The 23,832-nt window shown below is 35.5% G+C and overlaps 2 protein-coding genes across 6 annotated transcripts in view; both read left to right on the top strand.

The window, feature by feature from the left end:
- Nucleotides 1–23,832, top strand: part of LOC125665437 (uncharacterized) — a 79,539-nt gene that overhangs the window by 23,657 nt on the left and 32,050 nt on the right. For 3 of the 5 annotated variants that reach the window (XM_056151420.1, XM_056151421.1, XM_056151422.1), the window contains exons 5-9: nt 4,640–4,789; nt 15,046–15,187; nt 18,738–18,866; nt 20,272–20,394; nt 22,763–22,860. In XM_056151420.1, the coding sequence (XP_056007395.1) occupies nt 4,640–4,789; nt 15,046–15,187; nt 18,738–18,866; nt 20,272–20,394; nt 22,763–22,860 (642 nt within the window). Of the gene's footprint in view, nt 1–4,639; nt 4,790–5,825; nt 5,965–15,045; nt 15,188–18,737; nt 18,867–20,271; nt 20,395–22,762; nt 22,861–23,832 lie in introns of those variants that run through there. The other 2 variants (XM_056151423.1, XM_056151424.1) reach the window with 2 other exon arrangements.
- Nucleotides 8,267–10,022, top strand: LOC125680712 (uncharacterized). The gene is made up of 3 exons (XM_048920430.2): nt 8,267–9,253; nt 9,375–9,648; nt 9,747–10,022. The coding sequence occupies exons 2-3, from the start codon at nt 9,433–9,435 to the stop codon at nt 10,011–10,013; spliced, it is 483 nt and encodes a 160-aa protein (XP_048776387.1). The 5' UTR covers nt 8,267–9,253; nt 9,375–9,432; the 3' UTR covers nt 10,014–10,022.

Here is a 23,832-nt window from a genome sequence, read left to right as displayed (position 1 = left end):
ATTTACAGGTGTTCATGTATGGCATCAAACTTTACGAGCTCGATCGTTTGGGATACCTGTAATTAACAAACACCCCCGAAAGGAGTCAAGATAGATGCAGTAAACAAACAATACGGACGGTATACCCTGTGTCAACACCTCAACACTCCTAACAGTATTAAATATTCCTACTTCCATTTTGTGTCATTCATTTGTCGCAGCTACATCGACCCTAGGAAATAATCGGTACAACACTTTCTATTTTTATTATTGATGTGACCATAGATTGCAGTTAGATTGTGCAATATTTGTATATATTTGATGTAGATAAAACTGTTTATTATACTGAACTACCCGTAGAATGTTTAAAGGCTAATGCAGAAACATACCAGATAAACAATTACATCTTTGCATTAAGGACAAATGTTACAAAAGTTTCAAATTTGGCAAGAGTAGTAAATATCAGTTTATTGACAATGTAAACGCTAAATCGTGAATATAGGGGAAGAGGTTTTCATTACCTGAAAATGCCTTATTTTTTGTACTTGGGTTAAATTCATAACAACAAGCTCTTATATTCGTCTCTCATTTAGAATTGTTTTTAACAAAAGCTCAAATGAACCTTTCGGCATTCACAGTGGATAATCCTGACATTTTATACTTCAAAATTAAATTTCTGATATAGTAAGAAAGTATCCTTCCACACTTACGCACACGTTCAATTTTCATTTTCGCCTTGCTATCAAAATTGGTCCTTTCACTTTGGTGTTCCGAATGACAATGAAAAGACAACGATGAACGAATGGTGAGCGCACGCTGAATGCTTTGTGAACGGTGAACGAACGGTGAGCGCACGCTGAACGCAAAACTGAACGGAGAGCGCACGCTGAACGCATGCTGAACGAACGGTAAACGCACGGTGAGCTAATGGTGAGCGAACGAAAAAATGGTAAAGTAGAACGTTTCAGGGACTGTAGCTCACCTGAGCTGAAAGTGCAAGTGAGCTTTTCTGATCACCCGAAGTCTGTCGTCCGTCCGTCTGTAAACTTTTAACATTTTTGACTTCTTCTCAAAAACCACTGAGCCAATTTCAACCAAAGTTGGCACAAAGCATCCTTAGGTTAAGGGAATTCTAAATTGTTAAAATAAAGGGCCAGGTCACCTTCCAAGGGGAAATAATCTCGAAAAGGTAAAAATAAAGTAGGGTCATTAAAAAATCTTCTTCTCAAGAACCACTGGGCCAGAAAAGCTGAAATTTACATGAAAGCTTCCTGACATTGTGCAGATTCAAATTTGTTCAAATCATGGCCCCGGGGGGTTGGATGGGGCCACAATAGGGGATCAAAGTTTTACATACAAATATATAGGATAAATCTTTAAAAATCTTCTTCTCAAGAACCACTGAGCCAGAAAAGCTGAGATTTACATGAAAGCTTCCAGTCATAATTACTATCAGGCACGTGCATGCATGTGTGCTAAATTCTGATTGGACGATTTTCGAAATTGCCATAACTTTCTAATAAACAATTAAAACAATATGAAATTTATAGTGTAAGTATATCTATCAAATGTCTAATGAATGACATCAACATTGATGCTGAGTCATACTCTTGTGCATGTATGCACATGCATAGCTTTCCTTTCATTTTTCGGGTACTAAAATGGCCATAACTTTTGAATTAAAGACTGAAATGAATTCAAATTTACCCTGTACATCTATGATATAAATGCCTATTGAATGGTGTCAACAAACATTCCATTATCAAAATCGCGTGCGCGTGAATGCATGTGCATTGTAATTTTTGACGTCTAAATTCAAGTATTGGTCTATAACATTAATAGTTTTGAAATTTAGGTTGCAGATATGTTTTAGGCCTCTCCCTTCATTGATGGTGTCAAAATCACTTCACTGAACATGCATACACGTGCGCTAAATTCTAATTGGACGATTTTGAAATCACCATAACTTTCTTATAAATGAAGCAATGGATATCAAATTTATACAGTAAGTATATCCAGTGATTTTTCTACATTTTTAACAAGGGTCCTGTGTCTTTCGAATTGGGAAAAATTGTCGACATTTCAGTCAAATTGGGAAAAATCAATTTTAACGTAAATAAGTTTTAAAATCATATCAAACATTATATTATCTTTATTTTACACATCTAATTTTCTTTAACCTTCTAAATTTTTCAACTTTTCTATCCAAATCATCATTCCCATAACTCATTGTTAAGTCTTGTGTATATAATTCACATCCAATGTTTATTTTTTTTCAAATACGTTTTCCTTTCATAATTCTATTATTGGGGAAAATGCAAGCTAAATTGGGAAAAAATTGGCAATTTTTAGGAGGGGAAAGGGCGAAATTCGGACCCAAAATGGGCCTTAAAAAAATCACCGATATCGTTCAAATGTTTATTGAATAGCATCAACAAAAATATTGTGTCTTACTCACATGCGTGCATTGATTTTGGTTATCGTAGTTTTGGGTTGCTGTTAATTTCTCGTTTTTTATTGAACTGTTGTGAGGCTTCTCTTGCAGTCATATAGTAAAACTTGTGATGTAACGACATGGTCAAATTACTTATATGCACATGCACAAAATTCTCAGATCTCTATAACTGATTTGTATTAGCATGAAATGGACTGAACGTTATAAAATAGTTATATGTTCACATGCTTCACAGATTGATATGGTCAAAACTATTTTTACTGATTCGAAATAAATGACACCATTTGTTAATGGGGGAATGTTTGGGGAACATCTGTAGCGGTCCCCGTTACAATTAGTACTAGTTTTATAATTTTAGATCGAAACCAAAGAGGATATAGAAAATTTTTGTCATTATAAAATACTGATACATGACCCAGAAATTTTCTGGAAATAAAAAAAAAATCCTTCGCCAGAATGGCATAATAAAAACTTTTGGGTCGGTGTGAATTTTCAGACTCGGTTGGGCGAGGGGAAACAAATAATATTTTTATTTTGGCCCAACTTACTAATTTGTTTTATTACGGTACATATGAATGTCAGCATCATCAAAATTACTCTTTAATTGCATGTTGAATTAAAATCTATCATACTTTGTAGAGTAAGGCCACATATATACAACAGGGGTGGCGTATACCCCAAAAGTGCGTTTAACTTGTTATATATACTGTGTGGTATTATATTACCTCCCTTAAAATATGTAATACCTTGTAATCTTTCTCTCTCTCTCTCTCTCAGATATTCAAAGCCCCCAAAAATGTAATTAGAATTTGACAATTTGATATTTGGATCCGATTGAATATTTCATTTTAATTAGATTGATGCTTTATTTGTATTGAATACCAAGTGGTGTTCATGTGGCTAGTCTAATGTTGTCTTAGCAGTTTCACGGCTAGAGCATGCGCTGATCATCGAAGTCTGGGGTGTTGAAGTAGACAGGAAGTGTTATGTAACAGATATGCAAGTGTACACATACCCGGGACTGTTTTTTCAGTCAGGTGACTGGATGTTTTTTAAAGGTAAAGTTCTTGCTCCAACAAAAAAATATCCATGTCTTTTTTCTCGCACCTTCTTTCAAAAAATTGAAAAATACTCAGTCTAAATCCTTTCTACCGACAACTAGTACACCCGAGCATGGCACAAAACATCTTAATGCAATATTATTTAGATGCCGTTAACGTGATCATTGGTTTTTGTCCATTAAATCTAATCTGTTCATGAAATGGCTAATAGATGTTTTCAAACCCGAGGGCGCATATGACGTACGTCACACATAATGGTGCGTAAAATAGCGAAAGTAAGTATGCATATCAGAAGATTTGAATTTCATTGCTTTCCAACTCGAAAACTAAGCAAAATACTTCATTTTCAGTAGTTTTAGGCATGAAAAGAATTAATTTTGCTGAAAAAATTAAAAAGTTTAGAAACATGCTTTGTGTCCTTTAATGATAAAAAAACAGTAAAAATGATATGTTTCCAAACTCCATTTAGGTAACATAAATTTGTGCTGAAATTTAATGATTAAAAATGCCATGAACTATTTCATGATGTTGGCTTTAACAGTTTACATTATGACCCCTGTGTCAAGGCCTCTGCTGGTGGATTGTTAGTTCCTGAGGGTCTCTACATCCCAGTAGCTAAGTACTTCGTTACTAGCTTGAAAATACGAATGTATATTTAATTGCCGTGATAAAATTGAGAAATTCATTTCAAAATTAAGGATTATCTCCCTCATGCATAGCTCTTATCCTTAGACGAATTTGACTCCACTTTTTTGGCACACTGTTTTTCCCTATAATAGCTCTAAAACTTCATTGTTATTTTGGATTTCAAACATTTCGGTTGAGCATCACTGAAGAGACATTATTTGTCGAAATGCGCATCTGGTGCATCAAAATTGGTACCGTATAAGTTTTACATTAACAATACTAATCTGAATCTAATTCGAATCACCCCTTAAAAACTGAAAGTAAAAGTAATAAATTAAACTTTTAGGTTTTGATTGGTAAAGTTATATGGTCACTGAATGTTGCCTTTCAGCGACCCTCCCTGAGCTTTGATAATGTAGAATTAGCAAATCAAAGGATCAAAGAGACACTGTCGTAGAAAGAGGTTCTATCAATCCATGTGTTTTATATACATGTATAGTCCTTAACTTTGACCAGAGACCAGAAAAGTGAGACCAGAGAGCAAGAACAATTTGTTGGCCATTTGTTCCCACTCCATTTTCAAGGACGAGAAAGAGCTACTGAGTGAACTGGATTTCCTGGAGAACTTTAAAACCGGGACAAGGATTATCATTTACAACCTCACAAAGTAAGACTGTCATTCTGTGGTTCTGTAACCACTAGTCACCTCGCAAAGCATCAGTTCATAGTGTAAATTATGTCTCCCCTCTTGCATCAAACAAAGAATTGTAAGTTTTATTTCTTTTCATTTAATTATGTTTTTAAGATAGAAAAACAAATAGTTTCTCCCGTCTAAAAGCTTGAATTAACGTTTTTGAAATTGCGTGTAGGAATACATATTTGTAAGAATGAAAACAACAAAACGGCATGGCTGTGCGTTGATTTGATTTGAACATTATGCAATTATTGCTGTTTTTGAGGTCAATACGATGATTTAGACATCTGAGGAGGACAATATTCACCGAGCCCGAAGGGCGAGGTGAATATTGTACTTCGAAGGTGTCTAAATCATCGTATTGACCTCAAAAACAGCAATAATTGTTCTAATATATGATTAAAAAACCCTTCAAGATTGTTCTTTGCTTTAATTGTAAGTTTCAACGACCTATTTTTGGTCCTATGTGGAAAAAATAATTCCTTATGTTCACCTGGAAGGTCTATCTTTGGTCCTATGTGGAAAAAATAATTCCTTATGTTCACCTGGAAGGTCACGTGCATGTAAACATAACGTATAATTTCTACATTGTTGGATCTCAGCCAATGAGAGAGCTAGGAATTATTCAATCATATAATAAATTTTATTGTCTAGATGTTATAAGAAACGGATTGAGCACAAGTTCTTAAAACTTAGAAAGCCCTCTCCTACTGTGTGTTCAGCTCAGGTATAGTTACTGTGCAGATTTAAATAGATTAAACGCCAAATTAAAGGTGCAATGGTTAAAAGCTGAATTAAATATAAAGGAAGATAACAAGTGGTGACTGGATTTATGCTGCATTGTGTTGGAGGAGACGTTGAACACTGGTTGTGTCGTTGGAACGGTGGAATGCAATCCGGCTTCATTTCAATATCAAGTAAAAAGTTCAACACCTCTGCATCTAAAACGCACTCATTGACTGCATGAGCCCCATATAATGCAGTTCAATTTCATTAATATTTACCAGATCAGAAGTCGCCACTTGCTCCGTCATGTTATCGATCTCGTAAAGCAGACGATTCATACCGGGAACTTGTGTAATCTGTCTACTTCTACCAGGAAGTGGTCTACGTCATCAAGTTGACTATTCTGCCACGTCATTGCCTATGTATGTTGTTTCTTTAAATTAATTAGGGCCCCGCAAGAAATGCGGGAAGCCCTATAGTAATCACATTGTCCGTCCTTGCGACCTGTCCGTCAACACTTTCTTTGTGACACGATAACTCAAACAGTTTTTATCGTACAGTTTTCAAATTTTGTACAGAAATAATGTACAGTAAGAGGAAGAAGCCTATAGATTCTGGGGTCATGTCACTTTGTATGTGTGTCATTATCTTTGTTATTATGAACACTTTCTTTGTGACACGATAACTCAAACAGTTTTCATTGTACAGTTTTCAAATTTTGTACAGAAATACTTTACAATAAGAGGAAGATACCTATAGATTTTGAAGTCATGTCACTTTGTCTGTCTGTTTGAATGTCATCATCTTTCTTATCATGACTGTATTTATTTACCTCGATCTGTCTAAGGGAGATAATTCAATTTGAATTATGATATGCATTGGTATGATATATAGAAAATTTACAAGAAATAACTCTACAACATTGTGTATGTGTATATATTTGTTTTTTTTTTAATGTGATATAAAAAAAATGCTTGATGTTACATGTATATTGAATTAAAACACTTCATTCCCAGTCAACAACTTTCGATCAGCATCGGAATACGAAATAAAATTTCTTATATCCGGTTGCAAAGTGAAAATGCTTCTCATGCTTCAAGTTATTGAATTATGTAGTAATTGCACGTTACACATTAGAGAACTGTTCCTTTTAATAAAGAAAGTCACAAAATAGATACAAAATGAGTGTACCTTATTCGTTACTGTTACCAAGCTTTTGTCGGCGAAAATCTCGAAATGGCGTGTTTCGCTGCGCTTGATGACGGTAAGGTCTACATTTTCTACGCGAGTATTTTGATATTTGTTTATGAATTTTTTGCGAATACATGGTATGTCTCGGCTAGGAATAATGGAAACTTTCTCACCTATGTATGTAAAGACATATTAATCTCTATTTTTAAAAATGTAGAACACTTTTATCAAATGACAATGTGTTTGAAAATGCTCAGAATTTCCTTTTCCAAGACATCAATATGTCAAATTCATTATCCTTTTCGAATAGTATGTACCATATTTTGTACCAGTTATCCATTTTGAATCCCCTATTACAATGGGATTTTGTTGCACTCTGTTGTGTTTGAGTGGATGTCATGAGTGTGTGTCAAACAGAAGTAATTTAAATTGCATAAGTCTCTCATAAATATGCTTCATGATTCCTTTTTCACAAATTGGCATTCCAATGTATCTTTATATATTATTAATTCTAACATATATACCAGCCCCAAACATTGCTATATCAAATACAGATGTCACTTTCCTCTAATAGCCCTTGCTGACCGTGTCAGTTTTCTAGTTTGTATTTTATTCATATCTTTAGTTGTGCTTATTTTTGATAGCAATGAAAAACAAAAATCAAACGAATGCATTTCGTTATATATAATGCTTTTGTGGAAAATTCCGTTCTATAAATAGCGCTAAAATTAGAACGGGGAAGACGCATTCCAGAGAATAGTAGTCCCGCGTGCTTAGTGCAGATGAACTCCGAACGAAATTTTGACACAGAAATCAAACAAATTTTTCAACCAATCAGCATCGTTGTTAAGTCATCACTTTAAAAGTTATTAAATGATAGGAAGATCCAATTATTTTTCTAAAAGTTATTGTGGATCTTAGAGGGGTGGAGGATGTTAGAATAGCTTGTGAACACTTCTCCTCCTATATGGCTTATTGGATAAATAGACTTGAGAATTTGTGCAATGCTTCAATGCCATTTGTAGATGTGCACATCGTAGGGACAGAAGGATCCTGTTGTAATCCTTAAAGTTATAGTGGGTCTGGAGGTTGGAGGGTGTAAAATACTTTGTGCACACTTCTCCTTAACAGCTTATTGGAGTTCATAATGTCTATGTTCCTGCTCATGCTTTTTTCTCCATACCATGCAGTACATTAAAGGGAAGAGGTTTCATTTGGTGCACTACCAATTTGGGGAGCTGGGGAGACATTTGCTTTCATAAAAACAAATCTCTAGTTTAATTTAGCTTACACTGTTCTAAAGTGTGACAATGTTAATGGTTGGTAAATTGATTATTGTTTTACGTCCCTCTCGAGAATATTTCACTCATATGGAGACGTCACCACTGCCGGTGAAGGGCTGCAAAATTTAGGCCTATGCTCGGTGCCTTTGGCCATTAAGCAGGGAGGGATCTTTATCGTGCCACACCTGCTCTGACACGGGACCTCGGTTTTTGCGGTCTCATCCGAAGGACCGCCCCATTTAGTCGCCTCTTACAACAAGCAAGGGGATACTGAGGACCTATTCTAACCTGGATCCCCACGGGTATTCTGAATCAGCCATGTTTCGCAATTCTGATTTTACCTGCCTGTTATACTTTATACGATCGACACATACACATGTGTGACAGCCAAACAATCAGTACCAGCAAGTACATATTAATTTTATAAAATAAAAGGGTAAATATCTTGTATTGATATATTAATTAAAAATTTAAATTATGAACCGATTGTCCTAGCGAAAAAATGTCCTGTGTTGTGGCATTGTCGATGGACAAAACATGACATATCAGATCATATCAATAGGACGGTAATTTTATAAGCAAGAGTCATGACCACATTTGCAATCCTTACAGATCACATGCGTACATAACCGAATACATGAGCAGCTGCCCACATGTATACACTTATTTGTAAGATAATTTTTATGCTTCCCGAAAATGTTTGGGGGAACATATAGTTGTTTCAATAGTTCTTGTTATAAAAGTTACCATCTCCCAGAGTTCCCGAAACGCGCCGGTCCATCGGGCATCCCCGATAAATTTTGAATGGGGCCGGCAAAATCCAAATTTTATCGGTCAAAATGTCCGGCAGATTTTATGGACTATTTTGAAATTTAAAAACATCTGAACAAATATAACTAAATGTAATAGTCATTTTATTAGTTACAAAAAATAACTATTAATTAAAAGTGGAGGGAAAAGCCAAACAAACGCGTAGTTTTATTTTTTTAATCCGGATAAATTCGCGGGTTCTTTTTTTACACACGTACCACAATTTCCTATTGGAGTTGACCAACATTGGGCATGTGGCCGATAAAGTGGAATTCGGGTGCCACATGTACTAAAAGAAAAGAAAAAGACGGTCAGAAAGACAATGATGGGGATAAAGGAAGTAAGAGGGAAAGAAAATTCCACAAGAAATGGCTAGATGATTGGAAATGGCTGGTCTATGATGGATATATGATGTTTTGCAAAAAAAGTACGTATTACACAATACCTATATTACAACACAAGTAACAACATTTATATTTTAAACTTTGTATATAACAATGCCAAAAGTTTATTATTTCTGTGGAAATTGCTTTCTGTCTGGTTTTAAGATATGGAAATAAGCTGAACACTGTTAAGTGGACACATGTTTGGAATTGCTTTTCTGACATGGGCATCCAGGACATTCTAACTGTTATGGACTTACTGCGTACACTCCCTGCCACTTCTGTTGTCAATGAGGCCTCCTTCAACCAGATGAAAATGACCAAGACAAACAGGAGACAGCGTTTGAGTAACAAGCACCTTGATGATTGCATGGTTATTCAGCTGGAGTCGACTGATATTTTGAACTTTGATCCAACAGAAGCAATTAATAAATGGATGGTAATTATAACATGTATTGTAATAGTTTAATTTTTGTTTTATTCGGTAGTTTGGATTTTAATCACGTATATATATATGATAATGAACATATTTTGTAGACATCAAGTAAGCAGCCAAGAAGATTGACCTACGCTAGATCTACTTGCAACAAGAACAGCGAACAACAAGACGAAGACATTATGATTCAGGAAGTGACACAGGATGAGGAACCTAGGAATACAACAGTTGCTGAATCGGACCCTGAGACTGCAGATGACTGTGACTACGAGACGGACTGTGACTCTGACAACGAACAGACAGAAGACTTTAATGACAGAGCAATTGAACAAACTGTGCATGAAATGGAAATAGAAATAAATTATTAGTCCGATCTATGTTAATTTTATCTCTTTTTATTTAAAACAACAATGTCCGGTAAATTTCACAATTGTCCGGTAAATTTTGAATATTTACCGGACAATTGTCCTACAGATTTTTTACTAGTTTCGGGAACTCTGATCTCCTAAACAATTGATCATAATTGATAACAAATATTCCTATAGAGAGGGAATTTTTGACCAAAGTCATTTTGGAAAGGTCAAGGCCAATCGACACATGTATAAAATGTACCGCATATAAGTAAAAAGTTTTTTATTTGAACAGGCATTTCTGAACAGTATATCACACGACTACTGTATTTGTCCTATTAAGCGCCCCTACCTCTACCCCCTGGAACTATTTTCAACTCTCAAAAATTCAGGGCCCTCCTTTGAAATACAGTACGTACGTAACTACTCACATTTCTGATAATAGAGTTTTGTTAAGTTTGTTAAAATCATAACCCCTAGGGGTAGGATGGAGTCACAAATGGGATCAAAGTTTTACATGCAAATATATAGGAAATATCAATAAAAATCTTCTCAAAAATCACTGAGCCAGAAATGCTGATATTTACATGAAACCTTCCTAGCATAGTGCAGATTCAAGTTTGTTAAAATCATGGCCCCTGGGGGTAGGTTGGGGCCACAATAGGGGATCAAAGTTTTACACACAAAAGATATGGGGAGAATATTTGAAAATCTTCTCAAGAACCACTGAGCCAGAAAAGCTGAGATTTACAGGAAAGCTTTCTAACATAATGCAGATTTAAGTTTTTTTTAAAATTATTGCCCCCCGGGGTTAGGATTGGGCCACAATAGGGGATCAGAGTTTTATATACAAATATATCGGGAAAATCTTTTAAAGATCTTCCTTACAAGAACTAGTGAACAAGGAAAAGGGAAAAGCTGAAATTTACATGAAAGCTTTCTGACATATTGCAGATTCAAGTTTTAAAATCATGGCCCCTGGGGCAATCAAAGGGTACCTCGATTGGCAATTCCGTATTTCCTATGTTTTACTGCAAGTACGATCTGTCGAGTTTTGCCGATGAGTTGAATGCCTTAATGTTCTTTTTATTTTAATAGAAAAAATATTATTAAGCATTAATTTTAGTTTGAATATAAGAAACCAGTGCAAGCTGCACAAAAAGTTGATGGTTTAAAAAAAAACCACGTGTAACAAACGGTTGCAAGTAATTTCATTGGGCAGTCATTTCACCCCCTTTCCTTCACGCTTCGTATTGTTTTTAGCTCACCTGAGCTGAAAGCTCAAGTGAGCTTATCTGATCACCCTTATTCCGGCGTTCGTCCGTCCGTCTGTCCGTCCGTCTGTAAACTTTTCACATTTTCAACTTCTTCTCAACAACCACTAAGCCAATTTCAACCAAAGTTGGCACAAAACATCCTTAGGTAAAGGGAATTCTAAATTGTTAAAATAAAGGGCCAGGCCATCTTCCAAGGGGAGATAATCAAGAAAAGGTAAAAATAGGGTAGGGTCATTAAAAAATCTTCTCAAGAACCACTGGGCCAGAAAAGATGAAATTTATAGATAAGCTTTATTAGGTAGTACAGATTCTAAATTGTTAAAATCATGGCCCCCGGGGGTCGGATGGGGCCACAATAGGGGATCAAAGTTTTACATACAAATATATAGGGAAAATCTTCTTCTAAAGAACCACTGAGCCAGAAAAGCTGAGATTTATATGAAAGCTTCCTTATATTAATCAAATTCTAAATTGTTAAAATCATGGCCCCCGGGGGTCGGATGGGGCCACAATAGGGGATCAAAGTTTTACATACAAATACATAGGAAAAATCTTTAAAAATCTTCTTCTCAAGAACCACTGAGCCAGAAAAGCTGAGATTTATATGAAAGCTTCCTTATATAATGCAAATTCTAAATTGTTAAAATCATGGCCCCCGGGGGTTGGATGGGGCCACAATAGGGGATCAAAATTTTACATACAAATATATAGGGAAAATCTTTAAAAATCTTCTTCTCAAGAACCACTGAGCCAGAAAAGCTGAGATTTATATGAAAGCTTCCTTATATAATGCAAATTCTAAATTGTTAAAATCATGGCCCCCGGGGGTCGGATGGGGCCACAATAGGGGATCAAAGTTTTACATACAAATACATAGGAAAAATCTTTAAAAATCTTCTTCTCAAGAACCACTGAGCCAGAAAAGCTGAGATTTATATGAAAGCTTTCTGATATAGTGCAGATTCAGGTTTGTTAAAATCATGGCCCCCTGGGGTAGGATGGGGCCACAATAGGGGATCAAAGTTTTACATACAAATATATAGGGAAAATCTTTAAAAATCTTCTTCTCAAGAACCATTGGGCCAAAGAAGTTCATATTTACATGAAAGCTTTCTGACATAGTGTAGATTCAAGTTTGCAAAAACCATGGCCTCCAGGGGTAGGTTTGGGGCCATAATAGGGACTACGGTTTTACATGCAAATAGATATGGAAAATCTTCTGATATGGACCAAGGTGACTCAGGTGAGCGATGTTGCCCATGGGCCTCTTGTTTAGGATACTTATGAAAAATCTTTTCGCTAGTTTGAAGCTCAAGAATTGTTAATGCAAATATCAATGTGTTCTGAAGGTTTTTTTTTCAAACTTTGAGCGATTGAGCAATATATGCTTTATTGTGGAGACGAGGATATAACACGAAACGACTGACAACCGTGAATAACAATGGCGGACGACGTAAACAAGATTTAGGTGTCACTAGAAAACCAGTTGATGAGCCGTCTACAGTCAGTAGTCAGGAATGTAAGTATGAATTTATAGATAAAGTAAGAGCACACAATACATACATTAAAACGTTGAATTGGGGTCGAATGAATCCAGCTGCCCTCACCACTCAAGAGTTATGCCTTATGTTGTGTCTTGTAACCATGTCTTACTTAAAATAAAGATGTTTTGATTTGACCCTGAGCTGAGCCTAACAAAATATGGACAAAATCTCGTCGTGAATATATACCTAGTCATGAAAGTAGGTCTAGGTTGATTACATTTCTTTCTTTTTTTTGAAAGATGGTTATACAATGTTTTATATTATCATGATACAAAATATGGTTAGCTACTGCTGTAAGTATTAATTAAATAGGTTTATATGTATTCAACCACCTTGTGTTGAACAGTAAAACTCTGGCCTGTCATTTCATGTTATAATATTTTATTTTTCAGGAAATAAACCTACCAAGAACTGCAATGTCTTTGAAAGAGCTTAAGAGTCCCCCTGTTCCCATCGGGCCTACCTTCAATGACTATGTGACACAGACGTATCGGTTCTTATAGGAAGGGATTACTCAAATACATACTGACTGCTATGAAGTTTTGCGTTTTCAAAACAGACTGAAAGTGAAACAGTGATGTTTAATGAAACCTCAATTTTCTCAATATTCACTTGTACATAGTACGCTATATAATTATCATGCAGTCTGTAAAAATGGAAGAGGTGATCGACAATTTTTATTGCAAGGATGCAACAATCAACTTTGTTCACTCAGGCAATTTTGGATACTCATTTTTGTGGCCACAAAATTTTCTACATGATAAAACAATATAGACAATAAATCACAATATACTAGGAAAGAATATTGTTTTTTGTTGTTTTTTTAAAAAGAATGACAATGATGAAGTGGTTTTAAATTGATGTGCTGGACATTGAATAATACTAAGCTCAAAACATGATACCTTTCTTATATATATATTGGTGCATGATTTTGAAAAAGATAAACCAGCACAAAAGCAGCACACATTGGTCAGCTTTTAGTGCCAATATCACAATGAGTAAGAAAATGCAACACAAATGCAGCCCTCTAAGAATCTGTTTAAGATTTTGCAGCACAAGGTTAGTCGTATTGCAGCACATAATCAGCACAAACAGTTTCCTGGCAAAACAAAGTAAACATTTTGCAGTGCACTTTCTGTACAGATGCAGTACAAAATCAGGATATGCTGCCTGGCAGTACACTATCCCATACTGTGCTGTATTTGTACTTCATATCTGCAGTGCAAATAAAGTGTACTTTCAGCACCAGAGCAGCATATGCTGCAATACTGTATGTGCTTGCAGCACTAAAGCAGATATGCTGCAATGCAGTATGCGCTGCAATTCTGTAAGGGATATTTCGGATTTCAGTTTGTTGAAATGGCCCCCAGGGGAGGATGGGGTCACAAAGGGGGGTGGATCAAAGTTTTGCATACAAATATATAGGGAAAATCTTTAAATGTGCGCCAAGTGACTCGGGTGAGCAATGTGGCCCTTGGGCCTCTTTATTTCTTTCTTTTGGGGAGGGGGAATATTGTTTTTGTCCTGTCTGTCATTCTGTCAGAAACTTTAACCTTGTTAATAACTTTTGAACAGTAGGTGCTAAAGCTTTGATATTTGACAAGAGTATTCCTTGTGACAAGACCTTTCCATGGGTACCAACATTTTTGACCCTTAATGTTGGGATTTAACCTACTTTTAAAAAAAATGATATTGGTCATAACTTCTAAATGATAAATATTACAGCATTCATATTGTATATTAGCATTTCTTGTGACAAGATCTTTCTACTGGTACCTAAATATTTGTCCTTGTGACCTTGGCCATCTTTGGAATTGGCCTTTATTGGGGGCACAAACACATCTTGTTGGCCTATATACTTATTATTTATCATTATATCTTTTATTATGAAATGAATTCGTACGGATTTGAGAAACTATTTTAGGGTGTAGTAAGCCACCTTATTTATTTATAGTAACCCAGAGCAAAGTAGATTTTCATGTAAAAATTTAAATACTGTATATGTGTTTGTGTGTGTGCATGCATTTGAACTTTGGTATCTTGAATACCATGATAATGTCAAAGTGAATTAGAAGTCCTATACATGTATTTCAACCTCAGTATCTCATTCTTGGATATTGCGAAGTTTTTTTCTCAGCACCATTGTATTTGAGATAACGAGGTTTGACTGTATATACAGAAGTGTTTTATTTTTATCAAATAAATGAAATGGGCTCACTCTCTCTGAAGGAACAACAACTCTGAAAACTTGGAGCTGGACTTTGATAGTGCCCCATTAGACATCAGAAACCCGGAATCTCACCTCATCGACTACACCACCATCGACCGCATCATTAACGACAAGAGCCCCGAGTACAAAGTCTCCCTCAGAGTAAATACACCATTCTTTTTATTCCTACATGGGCACTGCAGTTTTTAGGTCACCTGAGTGTAGTGAGTTCTTTTTGGATTTTGTCAGTTTGAGCAAAGACTAACGATAAGTTGTAGAATAAACAATAACATACTTATTAATTAAATAAATAAATGATATAAAAAATCATATGCACACTCACTCCTTTCACTTTCAACACAAATTTACATGAACAAACAAATGACAATATATTAGATATCTGATACGTTATAAACACAGTTCTCTGTTGAAAAGTCCGATAGTACGTATCAGATGTAAAGCAAATTAATGTACAGGTTTTAACTTTTCAAGTTAAACAATACTAAAGTAGTATAATTTAGAAAAAGTTCCAAATATTCAATTCTCCTTTTCTGTGATATAATATTCTTTGTTTTTTTTTCTTCTAAATTTTGAGTCACTTTAATTTTTTTTTAATGTAACTATAATCTGCACTCTAAAGACATTGTTCCAGTTTCCCACCAAAATACGATAAGCACATCCAGAACGAAAAACACTCCACCACCATGCAAGCCTTGCACGAACTATATATTTATTAGATTAGTAGTTTCTCCCATAGTTATTGGGAAAAGTTCTGATGAGCCATCAAATTCAACATTTAGTAATAAACTTTTTATAATCATTCCTGACTTATCCTTTTGTCCAATGTACAGACTTGGGAAACCCACAATTGCGCAGGGGTACAGCATCCCCCCGCCACGGAAAACACAACAAAAACTACCAACTTGCAACTAAACAGGAAACCGATAACTTACAAATAACAAAACGGTGCTAGACTAATTACTAATACTCACGAACTATCAGAATACAAACAAAACACGCTTACTGGCTAGGAAAAAAGATGTGCCCTCCGAACAAACTCCTATTTCAGTAGTTATATTTCTCCAAATGTCCTACATAGAATCTGACAGGAAAAAAGCCATCCCCCGAACTTCTAGGACCTGTCAACGTGTCACCCGGCTGATGTCGTTACATATTCTTGGTATTGCTTGAATTCAAAGCTGTATGTGTGTTTTTAATACATGTACAGCTAATCTTCGTTATCGGGAATATGTAAATAGAGTTGCCAATCCAAACCACTTCTTTTTTGTGTGTGTGTTATCCTTGTTATCGCAAATCTTTGGATATCTCAAATTTAATTTCAGTCCTGTTGAATTTGCAATAACAAGTGTGACTGTAGTCAATGGCATCAAAATATTCACAGGTAGAAGACTCTCCATTGCGATTTATATAAAGCTATATCTACTCTGTGTACATACAATAAGGGATGAAGCATTGATAAACTGGACAGTACATAGTTTCATTATAATCTTTGCTTTCTTAGCACGACGCCCTTGTGGCCCTTCAGGCCTTTGATTTAGGGTCTGTAGACAGGGATTTATCAGTACCTTCTCAGGGGCCGATATTCGGCCCCATTCCCAATCGAAAGTAGGCTCAAATTTTCCAATTTGCGGGTAAAACTTCCCAAAAATAAAATTTTGAAAAAAATTGTGTTGTTTTTTAATCGCAAATCGTGCATTCTGGTTCCTGGAACTTCTTTGCATTGTTCATGTCTCTACTGCCTCTGTAGAGAGAGGCTTTTCCTCAATGAATATTATTTGCACTTGTAAACACATCTTTGGACAGTATTATTAGAATTTGCTGATGCGGTCTGACCATGTTAACACTGTGTTGTGTTTCTGTGAAAATTAAAGGTTATGTTGGAATTTAATATATTTTCCCAATTTCAGCAAATTGTCGATTAAATTTTCCCAATAATGAAAAAATGGCGTTTCCCAAAATAGGCTGGTAAATCCCTGGTAGAGTGCCGAAATTCGGCCCCATTCCTAATCATGGGCAATGCTGAAAAGTAGATGTTTTTCCCAAAATGATGCCAAAAAATTCCCAAATTGGATGGTTTGATGAGAATATACCATGAGGGGCCATCCAACCTCAGTGTCATTCTGTTGCAAAACATTTGTGACAGTTTTTTCTTTGCTAAAGACCGGAAATGAAAGCTTGTTTAAGCGAGGCACATTGATAATAAAATATCAAATGGTTAACTTTTTGCTTGTTTTTCTTATTCATTTGTATAAAACAAATTTCCCAATTTCAATCAAATATCGCAATTTTTCCCAAACTTGAAGGCCCTGGCCCCTGGATTGAAGGGGTAAAAAATCCCTTCACTGGTAACTTGTACAGAGTGTTCAAAGCCACGAATCATTTATTCAAAAACGAAATTAACTGAACACCTAAACTATGTTTATATATTACTTGTAGTATGTCAAAGCATGTAAGTAATTATAAAGAACTATTCGACGGAAGAATAGGACTTCCACGAGAATATGTACATGTACAAAGTCACTCAAACCAAGTGCAAGGGTAGTCTTTAGCCTAATAAACATTGTATGAACTATATACTATACAATGCTTTTTGTCAAATGTATTGTGTATATGGTTGAATATTGTGTTTTGGGTAGAAGTAACTGACACATTGATTACAAACAAATAACAATGTTTATGAATAATAAACTATTTATCATAATCTGTACCACCTTTAAAAATGCGTACGGTTTCTGCTTCATATATGATGTCTGACAATTTTAATATGCTAAGCAGCGATTTTTTCCCTTATATAACTGGTACCGATAAACGGTACCATTCCCAATGCCAAAAACCGTTGATTTTCCCAATTTTGAGACTAAAAATTCCCAATTCACTTGCTGAAAATAAACCACTGACGTCGTAATTTACTTAGTCTGAAACGTTGTTCGAGTTAACTAAAATGTTCACTTCCGTTATTAAATCGAAAGTACAGATCAAGTATTGTAGAGCTATGACAATTCTAAAACGAGCCTATGATGATTCCTTATGTCTCACAACAGCAAATATTACTGTATAAAAAGTTTGTAAAGTGATGAATACTTCTTGTTTTGTTCTTTCTTTTCTTCTGTTTTGGTTGAAATCATTTGCCGATACATTGGTAGAAAATTCCCAATTTGTTCAATTTTGACGCTATTTTTCCCAATTGAATGGGTACTGGTACCAGTACCAATGGGTAGAAAAAAATCGCTGCTAAGACATTTATTGTAAATGTATATCAAAACTCAATCACATACTGTGCATATTGTCAATTAAACATTGTGCTCTGAACCAATTTTTTATCCTTTAAACAACTTTAACTATCAAATTTTCATTGAAGGCACATATTTATTTGAAAAAAAAAAAATATTGAAAAAAAATAAAAAGCCTACCTACCGACCCTTTTTTGAAATCGGAGGCGACCTGAAACAAACATATTATTTTTTTTGGCCTGAAAGCTTTCTGACATAGTGTAGATTCAAGTTTGCAAAAACCATGGCCTCCAGGGGTAGATTTGGGGCCATAATAGGGACTTCGGTTTTACATGCAAATAGATATGGAAAATCTTCTGATATGGACCAAGGTGACTCAGGTGAGCGATGTGGCCCATGGGCCTCTTGTTACTTTATCTTGGACTATTGAAGTATATTTTATCGTAACCTTGATTTTATAGGAATATTGCAGTATTTTGTACTTAAAGCCAAGTATGAAGATTTTTCTGAGGGGGAAGAAGGTGAATACGAAATTCATCTCTAGAAGTTTGTCAGAGACAGAGAGGGATACCTACAAACCAACTTGGCTTGTATCCTTCTATAAATAGCTCTGTTGCAATGTATGTTTTTTTTAAAAGAGGAGTAACACATCCCTGCATTTCGTTTGGACTATTTTTTTCCAGAAGGAAATACATCACAGATGCATAATCAAACAACAGTTACGAGGGTCATTCAAAAAATATGTATATGATGTCTCTTTCGTGTATATATATATATTTTAAAAATAAAATTCAACACATTATTGGATTTGAAATCATTTATTTTATTGACCTGGGATGTTTCATTCTATTTGATCATAATTATAGTATTTGTGATACTTAATTTTAAAAACAGTATGGTTTTTTTTTGCCACAGGGCATCATTGCTTAAAAAAAAAAACCATGTCACAGCGTCGCGTTTCACAGTTTCTCAAAATATAATTTGATCTCCTCTATATTCCACACACAGTTTGTGGTGTCTTCTAGCGTCTAGATATCTAGTGGGTTGTAAATCTTCTCATTTCCAAATGTTCAGTAAGAATAGTGAAGACGGTGCCATAGCTAACATCAAAGATATCTGATAATTCTGTGAGAGAATAACACAATAATAAGCCTTTTGATTTTACAAAATGCTGATAACCCCCAAAATATCAACTAAGCATTAAACGTTCCGTTCCATTTCCCATTCCACGTTTTAGTAACACCCGATGATTGTTTACAAACAGCCAAACCACGAGATCTCTTCCAACCTACGCGGGTTTCATATCTTGCGCTACGCGTTTCTAAAAGTGTCACAAAACATTTGCTTGCTATTGCAGCACAAAGTTATTCTAAGTACTTTAAAGAAATATATGATACTACCTCGGCATTTTGACAGAAACGCAATTGTATGAGAAGGACATTTTTTAATGTCTACCCAGAGTTATTGTTCCTTACACTATTTGTTCTGAATACTTTGTAATTTGCCGATAGGTGCCGTTAATTGGAATACTGAGTACCCTCCTAAGTACCATGCGCGCTTAGCAATTGAAAAGCATTCTTTTAAAAATGAGATGGCAATTAGGTGGACTTCAAGTTTTTAAGTATTTTGTACAATGAAATAATGTATGTCTTTTATTTTGTTTTTTGTTTGTTGTTTTGTTGTTGCTCAATACTATTTATAAAAATGTTGAACATCCTCCAGAAGATTTCATGCAGGTGACTGAAGGAATGTGAATGCAGATTTTGAAATGAATATTTCAAAGGGGAGATAAATCTGTAACATTAAAGCGAAACTCTAACAGAAAGTTTCAGACAGTGCATACTCAAACAAAACACTTTGTGAAAGATATCTGATTGTTATTTGCATGGTCCCGTGTTAAGAAACCGTATCCTCTTGTAACAATGAAACACTTCTTTACCAGTTGTTACCAATAGCAATTAAAAGTGATTAAGTACAATCCCTAACAGTTGTCAGAAAAAACCTGTGAATATCAAGTTTGGATTCATCTCCAGTAAGAACCCTGAGGATTACGGACTAATGTTGTACCACAATAATCGGCTGATCCGAGCGTACGAGAAAGTGGGTTATCAAAAACAGGTAACGTTCATCCTATTTATAACTGCTTAAAGCCTCTGTGCTATTGTTTACATACAATAATGCTGATTAATTAAGTGATTTTGATGGTAATATGATTTTCATGCTCCCCAAAAGTGTTGGTGGGAGGGGAAGATATAGTTGCTGTCCGTCCGAGCTCATAATTCCTAAACCTTTCATCAGAAATTGATCATAAATATTCCTTTGGATAGGGACGTTTGTAAAGATCACTCAGAACATTATATGAGGAAAAAAGTTCCTTATGAATAGGTATTGATCATATATCAAACAAATATGTTACAGGAACATGGCTTTCAGACAAAAGTCAAACAAGGTCATTTTGTAAAGGTCACTCAGAAAATATATATGGAATAATGACTTCGTTTCAAAAATATTTCAACAGTTATTGGCGCCTCCTTGGCCAAGTGGTTAGAGCATAGCGCTGAATATCATACGGCCTCTCACCTCTGGCCGGCGCGTGAAAGTTTACCAGTTTACTTTCGGAAGGTTGGTGGTCTCTTAAATTCCCAGGTACATTGTAACTGGGTTCTCTCTTCCAACCAAAAAAAACCTGGGCGCTACCCGATAGCTGAAAATTTGTTGAGTGTGGCGGAAAACAGCAAAACAATCAACAACAGTTGTTGATCTTTTGGACCAAAGTCTCACAAGGTCATTTTGTAAAGGGTAAGGTCACTCAGAAAATATAACTTAATTTCATTTCATCAATATTTCAACAGTTATTGGTCATGGTGTAAGTCATTCATCATATGAAGTAGTTTATTGGTTAGATGCAGTTTGGGGAGCATCCATCAGTTTTACTTTTATGCAAGGTATATAAATGATATGACAATGCAAGAGCAATTCAAAGTCTAGTATGATCAAGTAATGTTGTGTTTTTATGCTTAAACTAAGTGCCTCTAGGTTTGGGGATAATGAAGTCATATCATGTACTTGATTAGTGGTGGGTAGCCTATTTTTATACGCCCGTCATTAGACGAAACGTATTATGCTATGGCGCTGTCTGTCCAGCTGGCTGTCCGTCCGTCTGTCATGGGTCATGTTTTCCAGAGTTTTTAGCTCACCTGAGCTGAAAGCTCAAGCGAGCTTTTCTGACCACCTGTTACCTGTCGTCTGTCTGTCTGTCCGTCTGTAAACTTTTTACATTTTCGACTTCTTCTCCAGAACCACTGTGCCAATTTCAACCAAACTTGGCCAAAAGCATCCTTGGGTGAATGTCTTTCAAGTTTGGTCAAATGAAGGGATATGCCCCTTTCAAAGGGGAGATAATCACAAAAATGCAAAAATAGAGTGGGGTCATTTGAAAATCTTCTTCTCAAGAACCACTGGGCCAGAAAAGCTGAAATTTACATGAAAGCTTCCTGACATAGTGCAGATTCAAGTTTATTCAAAGTATGGCCCCGAGGGTGGGTTTGGGTCAAAATAAGGGATGAAAGTTTTACATATAAATATATAGGGGAAATCTTGAAAAATCTTCTCAAGAACCATTGGACCAAACAAGTTGACATTTACATGAAAGCTTTCTTACATAGTGCATATTCAAGTTTGTAAAAAGCATGGCCTCCAGGGGTAGGCTGGGTCCACAATAGGGACTAAGGTTTTACATGCAAATATATATTGAAAGTCTTTAGATATGGGGCAAGGTGACTCAGGTGAGCGATGTGGCCCATGGGCCTTTTGTTTTAAAGGTGGCCTAAGCCCATCACACAGCAGATAGAGGTTGTCTCATGGGAATAATGATCTAAGCTATGGTGTTTCAATAAGTTCAGTTGCACACAGAAAATCATTTCAATTAGAACCAAATTGGGTCTGTACAGTTAAAGATACCATTTATTCCATAGGAGTAACGATGTAAGCTGCAGTGTTTTAAGGAGTTCACTTCCCAATGGATATGCAAAGGTCATTTTCATAAGAGCCAAATTGCGCATTAATCTATAAAAGATAAATAAATGAGTATAATGAAAGAAGGCTGTGGAAATGATTTGATACTCCTTTAGTTATGGGCATTTCTTTGTATGACCTAAAATTTTGAAGCAATTCATACCATATCAATATCAACAGGGGATGCTTACTCCTCCTAGGCACCTGATCCCACCTCTGATGTGTCCAGGGGTCCGTGTTTGCCCAACTATCTATTTTGTATTGCTTGTAGGAGTTATGAGATTGATCACTGTTCGTTATCTTCACCTTGCATGTGAAAGAAATCCAAATACATTCAATAAAATTTTAATGTTTTGACAATTAAGTCAATTGTTATGCCAAGTTTTACATGATTTTGTTCCTTGCACACTCGTCTGTTAATGATTATCGAAGGCAAATGACAATTCAAATGTAAATATTTGATTTTATGCAGGCCAATGAGCTGGGTGTTGGAATAGTAGGTGTAGTAGAGGTGTTCTTTTTGACTCCAACGCACAACAAACAGGACTTTAGCCGAGATGAAAAGTACAAGTAAGTTATAGTATTCACCTCAATTCAGATATCTACAATGAAAAAAACAAGCAAGTGAAAAATTACGGAAATCGCAAGAAGTCGGATCAGAAAACGGCGATTTTAAACAATTTACAGTAAGCATCAATATAATTGCACCAAAAACATTTCATAGTATGACTAAATATTTAGTCGAAAACATAAATGTTGGATATTAGAAACTTTTACAAGATTTCTGTAAAAAGCCATTGACAGAGGTGTAGTGCGAGGAGTGCACGGAACTTTGGGTAGAAAATGGCCCACTTCGTACATGCGCGTATACTTTCATTATCATGCATGCCATTCTACTTCCGATTGTGTGGCTTTTCACATGGTTGAAAAATCGTAGTTTAGATGTAAAATGTAAACACAGGTGCTTGAACAGTATGTCAACATGATCACATATCTCCCTCCCCTTTAATCTACAACAAATATTTTTAGAATGAATATAACTATTCACTTCTGTGGCGAAAGCTCCTATTTTTGTCAGTTACAAATGAAAATTTACATGTAATAGATAGTGGTGTTCCAATCATCGATTATAATCGAAAATCAGTCGATTGTTGACAAATTCTAAGCGCTCGATTATGAAAATTTTATTCCAATTAAACGGTTTTTAGATTTTGTTTTCTCAGCGACTGTAGATTTTAAAGAATATTCTTGCCTTGACCTAGCGTAATGGCGGCGAACACGAAAGCGAAAATATCCATACACGGGGAATAAAACATGTTCGCTTGGTCAGATAATGAGATAAATGTACTTTGATTCAGGCATATTAACGAAGGACCATTGACCAAAGAGAATCTTGATACTAACAAAGCCATGCGTGAATTATAAAACCTCTTTTAAGGGTCATCGTTACTCTGCACGTGCGTATTGTGCTTTCAGTTGATGACAAAAGATCTGTTTTATTTTTGTTTTTAATAAAATGAATTTCTTTCCTTATTTTGCTTT

The sequence above is a fragment of the Ostrea edulis genome, chromosome 10, assembly GCF_947568905.1.
Source record: "Ostrea edulis chromosome 10, xbOstEdul1.1, whole genome shotgun sequence".
Lineage (NCBI taxonomy): Eukaryota > Metazoa > Mollusca > Bivalvia > Ostreida > Ostreidae > Ostrea > Ostrea edulis.
This window is presented reverse-complemented; position numbering and strand designations above follow the sequence as displayed.